General features: G+C 35.6%; 1 protein-coding gene across 1 annotated transcript in view; it reads left to right on the top strand.

Annotated features, from left to right (window-relative positions):
* Nucleotides 1-18,809, top strand: part of LOC138707451 (cell adhesion molecule Dscam2-like) — a 1,157,632-nt gene that overhangs the window by 1,107,258 nt on the left and 31,565 nt on the right. The window contains exons 18-22 of the mRNA XM_069836919.1: nucleotides 1,334-1,515; nucleotides 1,639-1,803; nucleotides 11,969-12,124; nucleotides 14,015-14,317; nucleotides 18,102-18,386. Coding sequence (XP_069693020.1) covers nucleotides 1,334-1,515; nucleotides 1,639-1,803; nucleotides 11,969-12,124; nucleotides 14,015-14,317; nucleotides 18,102-18,386 — 1,091 coding nt within the window. The remainder of the gene's footprint in view (nucleotides 1-1,333; nucleotides 1,516-1,638; nucleotides 1,804-11,968; nucleotides 12,125-14,014; nucleotides 14,318-18,101; nucleotides 18,387-18,809) is intronic.

The following is an 18,809-nucleotide window of genomic DNA, read 5'->3' as shown; positions in this document are numbered from 1 at the left end:
TTCGTTGCTGCTTTTTTTTTATATTTTAACCTGAGGACAGATATTAGTTGCTTTTATAGTGATTACTACAGAAGCAAGTGGAACCTCTCATGTGTATATTTATGATGAAATATGTATGGAATTACCAAAAAGAAAAAGTGACGTGGTAAGTACATGAGACAGTGAAAATGGTTCAAATTAACAACTACTGGTACAGTACAGTTTAAGTGTGATAATGTTACTGGACCTGAACAAACAGATTAATATCTGAAAATAGTCTTCTTCCAGTACCGGTAGCTAAATAATATTAAAATGTACGCTCATGCTTTAGACTACCGTACTATATATTCTGGCTTGTAAAACTAATTTTGTTTTACGAGATATTTAATTTCAAGAATATTTAACTCAAGGATGATGGAAAGAACCTTCAAGATTAGCTTCAAAACAATAATTTCTGGATTAAGCATGTATTTGACGTCATCTAGGATAAGTGTAATATTGGTTTTCGTTTATAGTAATCAATATCGACATGTGGGATATAATGTAACTTACAACAGCCTGCTTGAGCTTTGAAAATCAAGAATAATCTGACGAAGAATATGAAGAAATTACAAATGGAGAATTAGATGGACATGAGAAGGATGTTGCAAGTAAATAATAGGCCTGGAGGACACAAGTTACATCTGGAAAATATAACTAGCCCCAGGATCTGCTCTTCATATTCAATGAACAAAAGGATAACAAGAGAACACATATTACAAAGTGAAATTACTTCATACCAGTACGTACCGGTACCTATTACATAACATAATACTAGAGCAAGACTTGCTCAGAATGGTATATGTAAAATCATTTTATTACCTTCACGTGAAATAAAATAAATATGCATTTATTTTTACCATTATTAGAGATAAATGTGACGGAATACCAAAAACCGTTTATCACAATACCTATTTAATTTAAGAAACTGATCTCTACCACATTTCCAGAACTGCACTAGAGCCATAGATATGATTTGCCCTTTCATCAACAAAAACAAACTGAAGAGAGAAGATAATCCGGATCTCTAATTCAAATAAAACATACACCACTTCTTGCCTTCATTCTTCGCTTATTTGTACTGATTTGATGTTAGTTAAGATACTTTCTTTCTTTTGAATAAATTTAAATGCTGTGTTCATATTTTTAATCCAAGTACGAAAAATTCATAGACTTGCGATGTTCACAAATAATTGTATTCAAAATTGATGGGGTTGAAATACTCAATGAAATTTCTACAGATTATAAAAAAATGAATATACCCAAATACCCAAATATGTATTGCAGATAAGTAAATACCGGTATTTCATTTCAGGGAAGTTGAAGGAAAGCACGGTTACAATTTCTCTGAGGTGCCTTGGCAAGGTGATGGCAAGGGACATTTTCGGTTAGACGGTCTCAAGAAGTATTGCAAATATGGTCTAGTGGTTCAAGCTTTCAATGGACGAGGATCAGGCCCCATGTCTTCAGAAGTGGTAGCACAAACTCTTGAAGATGGCAAGTACTTGCTCTCATACTCAGTTTTGCTGTAATACTCTTTAAGAAAAAATTACATTAAAATGAACAGAACACTTGCGTTAACAGATCAGAAGAAAGTGAAAATAAACCGTGTTCTTTCAGTTCCTGAAGCATCCCCTCGGGATGTTCGCTGCACTGCTTTGTCGTCTGACAAACTCCAAGTCAGTTGGCAGCCTCCTCCGGAATCTCTTGTTCACGGGGTGATACAAGGCTACAGACTCCTGTACGAACCTGTACCAGCACCTGTTCTCACATCAGATCGGCACGGTGTGTTTACTATTCTATTTTTATAAATGTCATATGTCTCCTGTGAAGATTTTTTAACCTCTTTCTTGAAATAATTCAAGGCTACAATTGCAGACTTAAAATTGGCACGAGCTTCTGTAGCCTTACTCTTAAATAATTTTAAGTTTTAAAAAGCTGTGATAAATATCCTTTCTGTAATATTAAACTGTCAGTCTTACATCAACTAAGTGATCATCTTTGAGCTCAATTGCTAGTGGCATTTTTTCGTATTGTATATTATAAAGTTGTTTTTAAGCCAGAATAATGAACATGGTATCACTTAATGAGGTGCAGAAAAACGAATCAAATTTTTAACGGCGTGGAAAGTGATGAATTAGCGAAATCATATTTACTTGTGTTTTCGTCACAAGTATCAGTGCTTTAATTTTTTGCAAGAATTTAATTGAAGTAAATCGCTCAACACTGAAGAATGAAGAATATCTGAATTTTAACTGTTACTGATTCGAATATATGCATTGTTATGGATAAAAACAAATATCAAATCAGTGAGTAATAGAAATCAAATACTGTTTAATATTCGATGACGAGGAATGATAACTAGAGATTCATTTTACTTGAAACGTATAAGGAAACTTGAATTAGGACACCGGTACTGATGCCAAATGAAACTTCAATACTGCAAGTTATTGTAGTAGCAGAATTGTCATTGATAAACATGTTCTTAAATGTGTGTATATGAATAAAGAAAGAGTCATAGTATCTTCCATACCAGCGTTACCTCTGTACTTGCACTGTAAAAAAATACAAAGAAGTAGGCCTGTATCTTTCTTAATGCATTCTGAAGACTGTCATGATTTACTTTGTTTCCAATAGAAGAAAACATGAGTCTTTCATGTGTTTTGTGCCGTCTGGTAAAGTGAATCAACTTAGAAAATTCTCGAAGTCGTAGAGTTCTAAGTTACTGATCTCCATACAGATTACTGTAAAACGTGATGACATCTACTTCACCTCGTCTTTTTTTCTGGACTATAAATGTTTTGAAGAAGCTGTTCACATATCTATAAAAAAATTAATGCTGTGAGAATGTTTTCAGGTCCAATTATGCCAGGTCTCTTCCTGAGGCTGAAACTGGCTCTCCTATGCAATTAGGCATGATTCAACACGCATTGCTGGTTGCTTACACAGACCAATCTGTGTGACTCCTTTCTGATGCAATGATAATTATATTCATCCATGTCTGATATGTTAAATATGTTTAGCATGGACAAAAGGTTAAAATGTGTGCATTGTGGAGAAGACATCAAAGAAAATTTCGTAGAAGATATTTAAATTTCACAATACCATACACTGCTTTCTGACATTGTGGCCGTGTCAAAGTGGAAAGGTAGCCAAACTTTATGGAATGACAAGTGGAATGCATCGAAGCACTCATTGAGTCGTACATACAGTACGTCTATTTTTTTTTTCAAAAACATATCAGTAGATACAGTATAGGGAGAAGCAGAAATTCATCTTTCTTACTAATGTCATCTACTAAGAATCAGTACCTCAACACACTGAGCTTGAAGATTTTAATGCAAACTGTAGCTTCGTAATGAATACATTCCATTTCTGTCATTACTATCATTATTTATTTATTCTGGTGTAGTTAAGGCCATCAGTCCTTCTATTTCACACCATCAGAAATCCTATAGATTGTAACAGAAAAAATGTCATATATCAAAAGAGAAGTTGCTGTGCATTAAACAACACTTTCCTTCAGCTAGGCCTAGAATTTTTTTTTTTACTTGGTTATTTAACGACGCTGTATCAACTACGAGTTTATTTAGCATTGATGGAATTCGTGATAGCGAGATGAGACCGATGATTCGCCATAGATTACCTGACATTTGCCTTACGGTTGGGAAAAACCTCGGAAAAAACTCAACCAGGTGATCGGCCCAAGCGGGAATCGAACCCGTGCCCGAGCGCAACTCCGGATCGGTAGGCAAGCGCCTTAGCCGACTGAGCTACACCAGTGGCCGCTAGGCCTAGAAGTTTTAAGGATATATCTATATGATTGTCATGAAAGTCCTTTCTTAAACATAGATTACATAGACATTCTATTACACTACATATGGAAACATACACGAAGATATATTTATTCCATGTTGAATATATTTATTGTAAATTTATGAGGAGTGTCAGATAAGTAATGCACCACACTTCTTTCACCTTAAATTTAAATTACTGGTAAAATAAAAAGTAGACTGCAAATGATCTGGTTTAATGTCCTATCTGTTTCACTGTTTCCAGTAAAATTTCCGTCCATTTGTACGGCCTTGTACCAAGGAGGAAAAAGAGCATAAACACCTTGATGGTATCCGTTCTTGTGCTTCGTACATAGGCTACTCAATCTCTAACTATCCAAAACACTTCCACATAATTCGCAAATCTTTCCTGAGGTTGACATTTTTCAAGATCGTGAAGAAGTGAAAATCTGATGGCGCAAAGTCAAGACTGTAGGAAGACTAGTATAGAAGGGGGGGGGGGGGAATGATTTATGACAGTTTCTTACAGGGTAGAACTTCTCGAACGCATTTAAAATATGTGTAGTGTCTGCATTTGAATTGATAGTTTTTCTTTTTGGAATTACTTCCATAATAATAACTTTAACTTTTTGACGATTATCGAAACCAGTAATAATATTTCCAGCTGACTCAGTTCTTCTGAAGTTAGCAGTATTTCTTCCAGTGAGGTTCAGGTGATGTCATTCTATCATCTTCTTTGTCTCTTGTTCAAAATGACGGCCCTATAGGAGGAGTTAAGAATGCCTAGTTTTTTGTTTCATAATGTGCTGAATTTTCTGGTAGAATAGTTAATTTTAAAGTTCGATGAGATCAGTTTATTACACACCTTGCTGTATCCTGAGTCCTTCAAAATCTTGTTTACACCATCCTCTTTTCTGGTTGAAAGGTTGAATTTTAATTATTGACATGATGGATCAGTCTCTGTGAATGAGAGCATCAGCATGCTATGGCAAGTCAAAGTAGAGCAAATCATGGCTCTCATTTTGTTATGTTTCTGATGTCTTTGTTCGTTTGATCCAAGGATTCACAGTGCTCTTGATTACTAGAGAGACGTTTATTTATTTCATCCACATAGGTTTGGTATTTTCTGGGCTAGAGGGCCATGGTCTGTCGGTAATACAACCAAACGTTTCGTCCACTAATCCACTGGACGTCTTCAGTGGCGTGGTACATGTGAGCAGAGATATCTGCTGCGTGTATCAAGGACGACTGGTACTGAGACTGGTAGCACGTCAATATTTAAAGTGTGGGAGGGTTGTGCTTGTCGTTGTTGCCGCAGTCCGCACCCGTGGCTTCGGTGTTCTGATTGGCTGTCATAGTCGGAGAAAGGGTTTGGTGTGTGTGCTTCTCAGGGCCAGGTACCAGGCTTTGTTGACCTTGAGTCCTTTTTCCTTACGATTAAAGTTGTTTTTGTGTTGTGTATTTCAATATCCTCCCAATAATAATAATAATAATAATAATAATAATAATAATAATAATAATGATTTATTTAACCTGGCAGAGTTAAGGCCATACGGCCTTCTCTATCACTCAACCAGGAGTAAAACTGCGTTACAAAAAACACTACAAATTTACAAAGTACACTACAATTTTACACACAAAACTGGATAAGATAATAATAATAAAATGTAAACAACAAGTAACTAGAAATCAGACATAATATATAACATACAGAAAGAAAGGAAAAAGCATAATAAAATGTGAACAGCAGGTCAAAATAAATGAGACATACAAAGTATAAAGTATAAAAAAATAAGACAATTAATAATAATAATGATAATAATAATAATGATTATAATAATAATGATAATAATAATAATAATAATAAATAAGAATAGTAATAATAATAATGATGATAATAATAATAATAATAATAATAATAATAATAATGATAATAATAATAATAATAATAATAATTTATTTATTTAGAATATTAACGTGCAAAAACAACAGCACAAGGCCAATTACAGTAATAATAATAATAATAATAATAATAATAATAATAATAAATAAGAATAGTAATAATAATAATAATAATAATAATGATAATAATGATGATGATGATAATAATAATAATAATAATAATAATAATAATAATAATAATAATAATAATAATAATAATAATAATAGTAATAAAATAGTGCAGTACAAACCATACAATGAATACAATATTTTAAGTACACACAGTAGGGAAAATTATGATTGTATATAGCTCAATTTATCACATTATAGATATACCATTATCGGAAAATATGAAAACAAAAATATAAAATAAATTAAATATCACTAGAACATAAAAAAAAAATGTGAATACGTGGAAACATGCAATACAACACTTGTCATAATAGTAAGCTAGTTTGGCAACTCGTCATAAGATAATTTTCTAACTTGGATTTGAAAGATTTCAATGTTCAGCAGCCCTTGACTTCAGGCAGCAGAGAGTTCCAGTGACGAGAGGTAGCAACAGTGAAAGATGAGGAATACAGAGATGATGTGTGAAGTGGAATTTCTAGTGTGTTATGTATGTTATGTAACCTGGCATAGAAGTGTGGCATACCACTTAAGATGTCAGTGCCCTCGAACCTGATGTTGTGATCCCCGTCTTTAAAAGCATGCTTGGCTACGGCTGACTTATCCACGTGACCTAGACGGCAGTTCCTTCTACGCTTGGTGATTCGGGTCTTGAAGCTACGCTGTGCTGTACCTATGTACACTGACGCACGGGAACACGGAATTCTGTATACACCAGCTGATGAAAGTCGGTCACGTTTGTCCTTGGCCGACCGTAACCAGTTACGAGTCTGCCTAGTAGGTGTGAAGATTGTCTCCACGTTGTGTTGCTGTAGTATCTGATAGGGTCTGTAATTTGTCTGTAGTATGGTAGAAAAATCGTGCCTCTCTCGGTTTGGCCTTGTCTCGGATCAGGTGGTGTTTGTCGTCTTGGTTTTAGATTCTTTTAATTTCTCCTGTGGAGTAGCCATTGGCCTCCAGTGTAGACATGAGGTGGCCGATTTCCCGTTTTAGATGTTGTGGATCGGAGACCCATTTGGCCCAGTCAAAGAGAGTCTTCATCATCGCTCTCTTCTGTCTGGGGTGGTGGTTGGAGTCGTTGTGTAAATATCTGTCATTGTGGGTAGGTTTCCTGTAGACTTTGTGGTCGAGGGAACCATTCTCCTTCCTGTAGACCATCACATCAAGGAAGGGTAACCGACCATCCTTCTCTGTCTCCATGGTGAATTGGATCTGTGTGTGGTGACTGTTCAGGTGGATTAGGAAGTCCTCGAGGGCTTGTTTTCCGTGAGTCCAGATGACAAATGTATCGTCCACGTATCTGAACCAACAGGCAGGCTTACGTTTCGCCTCTTCAAAGGACTCCATGCAGAAATTAGCAACTACAGGACTGAGGGGACTCCCCATGGTCACTCCGTCTGTCTGTTCATAGCAAATCTTTGACCACTGCATTACTGACAGACCACGGTCCGACAGACCAATCCTATTGATGCTGGCTGTGAAAGCCTACATTCTAAGATTATTTTACCCACAGTTTCTCCGTCAGGAATAAGGAACTCAATTGCAGTACATTGTAACTGAAACACTCTTATAGCTTGTCTGTCTTTTTCAGTGCTTCATGTCTTACTCATAACATTTACAGATACTGTCTCATAAGTATTGTCGGTTTTGAATCAAAATTTTAGTTGGAGTGTGTTGTGACAAAACATTAATCTAAACTTCAAAGTAAAGGCCATTGGATTCTGTGGTCTTCAGCCACTTTTCAGCGAGGTCTGTTATTCCATGGTGGTATCAGCTTCTGATTTTTTATGCAAAGGATTCTGTGATACCCATTTCAATTGTTTCCAAGTTTCGGAAATTTCTTCCATGCAGGAGTGGGCCGTGGATCAAAACAGATGGTAATCTGATGGCGCATGATCATGAATATATACCGGTTGTGGTAGCAGTTCGATTTCTTTGAATTTCTGAATTTTTTCCATGACTATTCCAATAGTATGGGGTCTCGCAATGTCCCGCAGCAAAAGAATTCTCTTTCGATTAACTAATGCCAGTTACCGTACATCTTTCTCAAAACTCCATGAACTTTGCCATTTAATCAATCATTTGTTCTAACTATTGAGAATCAAGATTCACATCGACTGCAGGTCCACTTGAAACAAACTCTCAGTGAATTACACTTTCAAAATTCCACCAGACACATATCATTACTTTGGGGCCGAATTAATTTCGTTTAACGACGATTTTGGCAGGCTGAAGGGGATCGAGCCACTGTTTTTAGGTGTCAGGATTGCGGTGATATACCCAATTTTCATCTTATGTGAGAGTTCTCCTGATAAATCTAACATCTGTAGAAGTAATGATAAGCTGACGACAGAGATCCACTCTGTGCTGAGTCTAACCAAGTGTCAGTTCATGAAGTACAGATTTACAAATTCTGTACGATTTTCTAAACGTCTTAACATGGGAAGTATTGTATCGTTGGAAGCACCAAGTTCCTCTGACAACCTACTAGTACATTTTTATTTTCTTCCAAAACTGTGCGTGTATTCCCACATTCTCAATATTCCATACCTTAGGTGTTCCAGGACGTTGAAAAACTTTATTGTCTCCTTCTCCATTATTGAAACACTGAAACCATCGTTGTTGCTACATGCTCACTAACGACATCTTCACCCTCGACTTCACATATTTTTCGGGCTGCAGCAGCAATCTTGTTTCAAATAGTGCTTTAGAAGGACTCTAACCTCAAACTTTATCACCTTTATTATATACTGTAGGTATTCTTTGTATTAACAATTTGCGGTTGTCACATGCTCACAATGCTTAATTATAATCATAGTCCCCTGTAAATTTCACTACCCAACTGAAGAAAATCATTCAAATCTTACAGAACACCAAAATAAAAAAACACACGCACCACACACACATATAGAGCCTGTGAGACAATCTAATAAGTTTGAAAATTTTATATTTTGGGCTTTTTTTTACCAAGAGAAAAGAGGTGGTATATTACTTATTGGGCAACATAAGGACATAATAAAATTCTGTATAATATTTTGTTAATTAATTTTTACAGCTTTCCCGTGCAAACACCAGTAGGCCCATAATGGTGATCTAAAAGAGTCAATTTCCCAACTACCAGCCTGACAGTTTCATACTTCTTAATGTATTGAGTGATGGACTGTAAACATATTTTAGAACATGTCTTTATACAAGAATCAGTATTCGAATGCATTTTTAACATGATCCATAATTGCTTTTGACCTAGGTAAATAAATTAGGATCTTGATGTTGAAGTAAAGATGGAAGCATTTTTACTAAAACACTAATTAAAAAGTATCAAATACACATTTTTATACGAGAAACGTTATGAAGGGAACATGGATGTATTATTCACAAAACAAAAAAGAAGGGAAGAAATACTGAAGATCCAAAATGTAAATCTAGTATAGTCCTTCCTTAACCCTTCAGTACTCGCGTGGATTACAATAGTAATCCACTGATATTTAATCCTCTATTACGTCACTGCCTGCAGCACTGCGTAGTTGAGCGTCAATGCAATTTCTCGTCACAGTCTAAGTGAGGCATTACTGGTGTTTAGACGTATTTGTCGCAACCCTTTGGAAAGTTATACGAAGTTTTATAAAGTGATGCACAATTTTTCCGAGTGGATTACCATTGTAATCCACGCGAGTACTGACGTCAGTTTTTTGTTCAGGTAAGTGAAATAGTTTTTAATATGGTTATAAGTGATGCAATGCAATAAGTTTATGAAAAAATGTGTGACATCGTTCCATCCTCTTCGCAGTTTGCTCCAATGGGTACGGAAACTACAAACAACATTTGCAAATGGCTGGATGAAGATATGGATGATGGCATTGAAAATGAAAGTGATGATGAAAGCAACAGGGGAGATCTTTAGAATGAAGTTCACGATTCTAATTCAGAAGAAGACAATGATGATGATGATGATGATGATGATGATGATGATGATGATGATGATGATGATGATGATGATGATGATGATGGTGGTGGTGATGATGAAAGACTAATGTCTATAAATGATGGAAACTGCTATACGGATAGAAAAAAAAGACTACAATTTGGCAGGAAGAACCAGCAGCTCAACGAGGGAGAAGACGAGCACAAAATATAGTGATTCATTTATCGAGCCCTAAAAGGGCTGCAAGAATTGCGCGGACCCACACAGAGAGTTTTGACTGCTTTATTGATCAGACAATAATCAATGTAATTGTAAGGGTACTAATATTTGTATTGAAAAAGTGAAGCGTAATTACGGACGTGACAGAGATTGCAAATTAACAAATGACGTAGAAATTGAGGCACTCTTGGGTATTTTGTATTTTGCTGGCGCCTTGAAATCGGGAAGACTGAACGTAAGAGAACTATGGGATAAAAAATGGCACAGGAATAGAGTCAATTTACCTGACAATGACCTACAATAGATTCTAATTTTTGTTACGATGTCTACTCTTTGATAACATTTATGACAAAAGGAAAGGAAAGAAATTTATGAATTGGCTGCTATACGTGAAGTATTAGAGTTATTTGTTCAGAACTCACAAAAAGTGCTGTAGTCCAAGCGAATATGTAACTATAGACGAGCAGTTGGTTGCATTCAGAGGACGATGTCCCATGAAGAGTATATACCTACTAAACCAACAAAATGTTGGATCAAAATTTTTGCTAAGGTGGATGTGAAAACATATTACACTCATAACTTGGAAATTTATGCTGGTATTCAACCAGACTGTCCATTTCACCGAAGTAACAGTGCACATGCAGTGGTGAAGAGGCTGGTTCATCCCATCAAAGGAACAGGAAGAAATGTGACCACCGATAACTGTTTCATGAGCATACCTCTGTGTACTCACACATCTTCTAGAAAATGACAAAATTACACTTGTAGGAACATAGAAAGAAAACAAAAGAGAAATCCCTCCTCATTTCACAACTACTAAGACAGGCAAGTTAACAGTACATTGTTTGGATTCAATGAACGCTGCACAATTATTTCGTATGTACCAAAGAAAAAAAAAACACTGTTAGCATTATCAACCATGCATTATGATAAGGCAATGGATGAGGAAACGGGAGACAGCTAGAAACATGAAATAATATCATTTTATAATAGAACTAAATGTGCTGTGAAAATCCTGGAACAGTTATGCTCAGCCTATGATGTAAGCAGAAATTCACGACGCTGGCCTCCATTTTCTTTGACTTACTAAACATGTAATTTGTTTGAACTGTATGGAAGAAATGCGTAGGCCTACTTAGATAATTGAATCAGATGTAGATTAGGCTATCATGTGCGTTAAATCTGAACTGCAAAAACATCTGTAAAATATTATATGTGAAGTGTGAATGATTGTTACATCCCTGAATTTTTTCATTGCTACACCCCTGAGTGAGGCATTTAGTTATCAAATATGACGTAACAAAGGTCAGCAGTAGTGAACTTGCGTTTCCTGTGGGAGAGTTTACATCAAGAGATCAGGTGACCTTCAAACAGCGAATGAGCAACAATTCTAGATAACCTACATAATTAAGATGATAGTGAACTAACTCATAACTATGGTGCAACAATAAATTATGACTCATAGACACGTCTAGTGTGGAAACATTATGTAAACATGTCACTTGAATGCAATTTGTGTACTATAATACGTTTCATTATTAATATTTATATTTAATACGTTCCGTTATGCGTAACATATCCATTCTCATTACTGTAATAACTGAACACAATATATTTCTTAACATTTAAATCTAATTGCAATGTTTAAACCATGTCTGCAAACAAAAACAAATGTGGATTACCATTGTAATCCAGGTGAGTACTGGCGTTACGAAATTTAACGCGAGTAACGAAGGGTTAAAATGAATTCAGCTAACAGAAATTAAATATATTGATAAAATAATTAATAATGTTTATGTGTTACTGTTAGAAGTGTACGTATAGATGGAATATTTTAGTTCTTATAGAGATAATACTAAAGGGTATCAAAATGAAGAAAGAGTAATCAATACTAGGATAAGCAACAGTAGAAGGTCAGAATTATGAAAATGTTATGTTAATACAGATGTGTTGGGACCACAAACAAAGATGACAACAGCTTTGACAACTGTTCTTCACGATCTTCTCAAGTTTACGAACTACAGTGTGGAATTGTTGGCATTCACGAGAGTTGGCGATGGAGTGAAGTCTCATCGTGTATTTTGTAGGACTAAAGAAGATGGTAAGCATTACTATTATGTGTACTGTATGTGTGTATGTATGTATGTATGTATGTATGTATGTATGTATGTATGTATGTATAGACACACACGATAATTTGCAGTAGTGTATCTTGCTATGCCATTCAGAGAGAGTTGTCGGCCAGGGTAGCGTAGTTGGTATAGCACTGGCCTTCTGTGCTCGAGGTTGCGGGTTCGATCCCAGCCCAGGTTGATGGCATTTAAATGTGTTTAAATGCGACAGACTCATGTCAGTATATTTACTGGCATGTAAAAGAACTCCTGCGGAACAAAATTCTGGCACACCAGCGACACTGATATAACTTCTGCAGTTGCAAGCGACGTTAAATAAACCATAATTTTTTTTTCAGAAAGAGTTTTCATTAACTTATTTCCATTGCTACAAACGTGGAAAACACATTTCAGAATTATGTACAACTTCGTCATCAGTATGGGAAAAGAGGAAGCTACCAGTAGAATATTGTAAAAATCATTCAACAAATGACGTAAGTATACGTCGAAGAAATCATGATACCGCACCTAATAGCATTGGACTCTAAACCTTCAATACGCTCTACTGTAAAATTTTGTCTGTGTGGATTAGGGCTATATCATTCTCACCCCTTCAATTACATAAACCTGCAAGTGGCTTTCTATTGCTGTGCATTGTATCCCAGAATGCATGGTATGTACCAGTAGTACGATTTGAATATTGGCTAGTGTTCTCATGTGCTGCAAACTCTCCATTGGCGTAGGCAGGGAAGTGAGTGCTCACTGGGCTGAAGCTTACTCCTAACATTTCTCAATAAATATTTAAAAATGATATTACATTAAAAGCAACAAAGAAACAATCCACCATTGGCATTGCGATTGCGACACTGAAACAAATATATTGTTTGACTGTTTCTATCAATAATGACCAATATTTAGAATAACGAATCCTTTATATTTATACTGACAAGTTGCTTTAAATTGACCGATTATATTCAAAGAAATTATGAAGCTACCACCATTCTTAACGTCCACACCTGTGGAGTAACGGTTAGTGAATCTAGCCGCGAAACCAGGTGGCCCGGGTTCGATTCCCGGTTGGGGCAAGTTACCTGGTTGAGGTTTTTTCCAGGGTTTTCCCTCAACCCAATATGAGCAAATGCTGGGTAACTTTCGGTGTTGGACCCCGGATTCATTTCACTGGCATTATCATCTTCATCTCATTCAGACGCTAAATAACCTAAGCTGTTGATAAAGCGTCGTAAATAACCTACTAAAAAAAAAAAACATTCTTAACACAATAACCAGATTTAGGATCGGCATCTATTCACTCTGCAATGACAGAGAATTTATTTTGCTTTATAACAAATTTTGGGAATTCTAAATTTATTTTAAATTTCATAATATTAAACAATAATTATTATTGTATTTTAAATATGTTGTATGTAAGTTATAGATAAATTTGCCAATTGATGTTCCCAAAACGTTGCTTCCCTGTATTTTATTCCTGGCTGTGCCACTGAAACTCTTCTCTCTTTTTCATTTATTTCATGTTAGTTTTGGCTCTCTTCGACATAAATAATGTAATAGTTTCAATGCAAGCAGATTGTACCATTACTAACAGAAGTGAACCTTATATAGGGATATTATTTTTAAAGCAAATGTGCAAAATGTGCCAAACTATGTTATTGATTCTCAAAGAAACAATAGTTCATGGCATTATTTTCTCTACTAGTGTAAGTTTGTTTCATTGAACTACAAATTCGTGACCGACCCTCTACTCTGTTATAAAAGACAATGTCACAGGGCAAAGTGAGAATTTTGTGTTCATTTTTTCCTGTTGTCAAAAACACATTCCTTACACCTGCAGTTATATTTGATTGCATGGATGTTGGATGCAGTTCCTGGCGCCCCTGGAGGAATCAAAGTTCTTCTTGAGACCTCAGACACAGCACTCCTCACATGGCTACCTCCCTCGAACCCAAATGGGGTTATAGTCCAGTACAATGTCTACGTTCGGGTGTCGGAGGATTCGATCCAGTTGGACTCCCGCACTATCCCTCACTATTCAACATCACAACCGCTCCAGTATCAATTGCAAGGCATGAAGAGACGCCAGATTTACGAGTTCTGGGTAACAGCATCAACTAGAGTGGGGGAGGGCACCAGTACTTCAGTTGCAAGGATTACTGCATCTTCGAAAGGTGAGTGTATACTTGTGTCGCTGTATGTTTAGAGGACATACTATGCATGTTCTTGTGCGAGGATTAGTTATTACTATATTATTGTGCTTTATATACCGGTACTGTAACACAGGGTGAACCTGATCATAATTTTCAGTCTTCTAAGTATTGACCAAATAATGCCCATGGCTTGTCAGTATACCTTTTCATTAATAATCTTCCTCGTATGTAATCGTGAAAACTTTGTAACTAATTCAACAGTTCATAGCATAAATGCACGTCAAAAAAATGACTTTCATACTCCATCGGTAAGTCTATTGTGCTATCAAAAAGGAGGAGTAGTAGTAGTAGTAGTAGTAGTAGTAGTAGTAGTAGTAGTAGTAGTAGTAGTAGTAGTAGTAGTAGTAGTAGTAGTAGTAGTAGTAGTAGTAGTAGTAATTTATTCACCATAAAGATCTTTACAAATCATGGCTTCGTCAATCTTATTTCTAAGTCTTAATCTAGTTTCTGATTATACTATGGACATATTTATGAATTTGTAGCTTTGTTATTGCAGGACATCTGCTGACATGATACAATTACACATTTGTAGGCACTTTCCGCAAGGTCTAAAGACATAAATTCCTCTACAGTATATGGCATATGATGCAGCAGCAACCTGTTGACTTTGCTTTTAAACTTCTTTTGTTTACTACTTATTATGGAGCTTGGAATTTTATTATACATATTTATGCCTCTATGTAAAATAATTTTAAGACTTGTGGTTATTCTATGAGTGGACAAATGGATATGACTTGATGTTCTTGTTTGATACATGTGGTAGTCTGAATTCAATTTGAATTTTGCTTTGTTTTTATGAATGAAAGACACTGTTTCTAGAATGTATATACAAGATACTGGCAGAATTTTGAGTTCCCTAAAAATTTCTTTACTTTGCGACCTTATAGGTGCTTGTTTCATAATTTTTATAATTTTCTTCTGTAGCTTAAAAGTTTCCGTTATATGGCAGTAAAAATTTTTAATGGCCTCCCTATCGATATAAAAAATGACACTCAAAACATAAGATTATTTAGGGCCAAATTAAAGAAGTACCTAATTTCTCACGCCTTCTATTCTGTAGGTGAATTCATGACATTCAATAACACTTCATGAAATTGATACTAAAACTTTATGTTGTACTAGTAGACTATATTGTAGATCTCATCTGTATATATTTCATCTAGACCAGGGTTGGGCAGAATTATGCACTCTGTGCTTGCACGGTGTACTACGAGAGAAGTGTGCTTCTAGAGTGCACGAAAACCGGTTTATTCAAGTTGCAGTACGTACTGTATGTTTCAAAAGAAAATTTTATTATTTCCACCAAACTAAATAAGAACTCAAAGTAATGAAACACTTCCTTAAACACAAAACAAAACATGTCTGTTGCACATTAATTCATATTACTCAATTTCTCAAGATTTGGAGAAACTGTATTAGCACAAGCTATGTGAAGAACTGCCATTAAAAGCCTATCATTCCTTGTTTGAGATTTGTTTATTTTCGTAATAGAAAATAACTGTTCACATCTATAAGTGGAACCAAATAAACACAAAACTTTCTCACACAGCTTATGCAGATTGGGAAAGCGTCCTCTTAGGAATCCGTCATAAAACTGCATAAGACTCGACCTTGAATCATATTTCGCTCGCATCTCTCGACCACATCGCAGGTCAATCAATTCACACTATAATGAAGGGGGGACGTTATCAATAATCAGTTGGAATCAGAACATGTAGCCAAAATACGCAAATCTATTTCCAGGCAATCTAAATTGTGGAACCTTGATGTAAATTTCTCTAATAGACCGGATAGAATAAATGCGTACATTTCGAAATTTTCATTGTTCAAAATTCTATGTGCTTAGATAAGAATGGGAAATGATATATTTCGCCCTTTTGCATTTGACGTATCCATAACAGCAATTTCTCCTTGAAAGCTGCAATTCTATCAGTAAATTGTGTATTAAGAATTTCTTTTCCCTGAAGTCCTAAATTTAGCTCATTTAAAAGCTGTATGAGGTCTGTTATAGCTGCTGGTACACTACAGCACTCTACACAGCGCTCACACTTGGAATACCGCGTGCACACGGAGGGCAAATGCACTCAAACGCCCATCGCTGATCTAGACTGTGACTATAAATTAAGACTTTATAATAGTATTGTTTTTTGACTTGTTCCATATTCTAGCTGTGAAGCAATGTATGAATACCATGGAATGTTAATAAATACAATACAATACAATAAGGTTACGTCCTAGTAAAGTGCCGATTTAATTCTATGATCTTCTATTTTTCAGCATCTATCTACTGAATGTAAATATGCTTCACTGTTTTAACTTCATTTTTTAAAACTTATATTTTTGATCAGTGTCACCTCAATAGTTGGGGTGAATCAGATCACACATTATTTCATCTTTTAAAATCGGATATACACAACTCAAAGTGTGTAAACGATCATTAATATTGAAGTATGAAAAAAGAGTAAAGAATATTTCAATATCGGTATTTTATAAGAAGACTATAAATAACATATTGTTGATGTTGAAATTTCTTAATTCAATACCGTAGTAATCAATGTTAAAGAGTATATTTCCCACGTTGCAAAATTTGTTGCACCACCTTTCTATCTGCCCTTCTACTTCTGTAGAATCTTAAGTGTTGGAGAATACAAAAATTATTTGCACCCTCTACCACTTCCTTTCGGAGGAAGCTCATCTCATACCAGTCCTTTCCTATTTTTCTGTCCACTCTTCCAATGAAATAGCCTATGTAATAATTTTCTTATTGGCGAATTTTACAATAACGAAATCAACTTCTGACAGCTAAATTTATCAATCAGTTTCATGTAAAGGACTCCATATTCTTCCGAAGCCTTTATAATCCTTTCAGCTTTCACTGCATTACAAAGGTACAAAGGGTTGTAATTGCAATTTCTTGTTGATTCTAGCTTCTTTACTTATACCCTCATTGTTGAATTTAACCTAAACGTAGCGAAAATTAAGTAAAGGAATATAATTTTGTAACAGAATTAATCCCAACCATAACACCAGCTTCTTCCTTACACATTCTCGTGATCAGTGTCACTTTTCAAAACAACACTACGTTAAAAAGGGCATGAAATAAAAACGAAAATAATTTTATCTCTAATATTTTACACTAATCCTTATGGGACTCCTATGAAATTAAATATTGTGTTACTTACCCTATTAACAAAATATGAAGTACAATACAAGTTTTCTATAAGAATTGTTCAGTACAAAAATGTAGTACCCCCCTACAATGCCTTCCTCTACTGAACACAGCGAGTTGCGCGTGATTTAAATATAAATTGTTGCTAACAAAATATCTTTCGTAGAAACATGAGTGTCAATAATGCTTTCAAATATTTACCAGCAACATCTGTACACTGTCCTTTGTTAAAAAAGAACATAATTGACCAGTTTCGAATTACTATATCGGAATCACCCAGTTTTACGGTACATGTTGAATTTATGCCGACAACTGTACCATTTGACACTCAGTTCAAAAAGCACGACCGGCAACTTTATGTTTCTGTGGCTGTACATTTTGGTACAATTTATTCTCTCTTATTCTGAATTGAGGCATAGATATTGAAAAGGAATAAAATCCGTCCAATTATATAGAAGAGAGAGATCTTACACAGAGAGCATACAAGAAAGTACCTCTACAGTATCACAACCCTTTCTCTATAAGTGATATAGAAACAATTACTAATGAATGAATTAAAATGGGACATGCTGACAGTACCGGCCAGCATTGCATCGTTTGGCGGACTGCGTCGCGTGGCATGGCGGAGTGATGTGCGGCTGGAATGTCGAGCAGTGGGTGTGCCAGAGCCTCAGCGACAGTGGATTGTGGATGACACACCATTCAGCCGTCTTCAACCCAGTCGTCACGCTCGCCTGGCAGTGGCAACTGATGGAGCTCTGCTGCTCAGTTCCGCTCAAAGGACCGATCAAGGCGACTATACATGTGAAGTGTCTAACGAGAATGGACGGGACCGCATTACATACCACCTGTTAGTACAAGGTAGCCTATTTTTTCCTATACTAAAAATTACTTTAGAAAGATAAGAGAGAAAAAGCTTTCTGTTAAAGAGGTCTAAAATTAAGTTTCTTTGAAGCACTTCATTGTCTGTCACTTGGAAATAAAATGAATTACCGGTATAGAACATACTTTATTTTAAAGTATGTTGTTATTGCTATAACATTTTTTCCGCATTCTTTATTATAGGCCTGTATATATTTTCCCTGAAGTTTTGAGGTAATAATAATAATAAATTTAGCTTCCCTTATGAAAAGGCTGCCAGACTTGACAAAGCATACCACATACAATTTGGAAACACACCTAAAAGGTAAAATGATATACATTTGAAACGGTTAGGGAATCGAATATGCAAAATGTCAGAAAAATTTACACCTAAGAAGCGTTTGTGCTCATTCACAGTTAAGA

This window comes from Periplaneta americana, chromosome 10 (assembly GCF_040183065.1).
Source record: "Periplaneta americana isolate PAMFEO1 chromosome 10, P.americana_PAMFEO1_priV1, whole genome shotgun sequence".
Classification (NCBI taxonomy): Eukaryota; Metazoa; Arthropoda; class Insecta; order Blattodea; family Blattidae; genus Periplaneta; species Periplaneta americana.
Note: the sequence above shows the minus strand (reverse complement) of the source record. Positions and strands in the feature narration are given on the sequence as shown.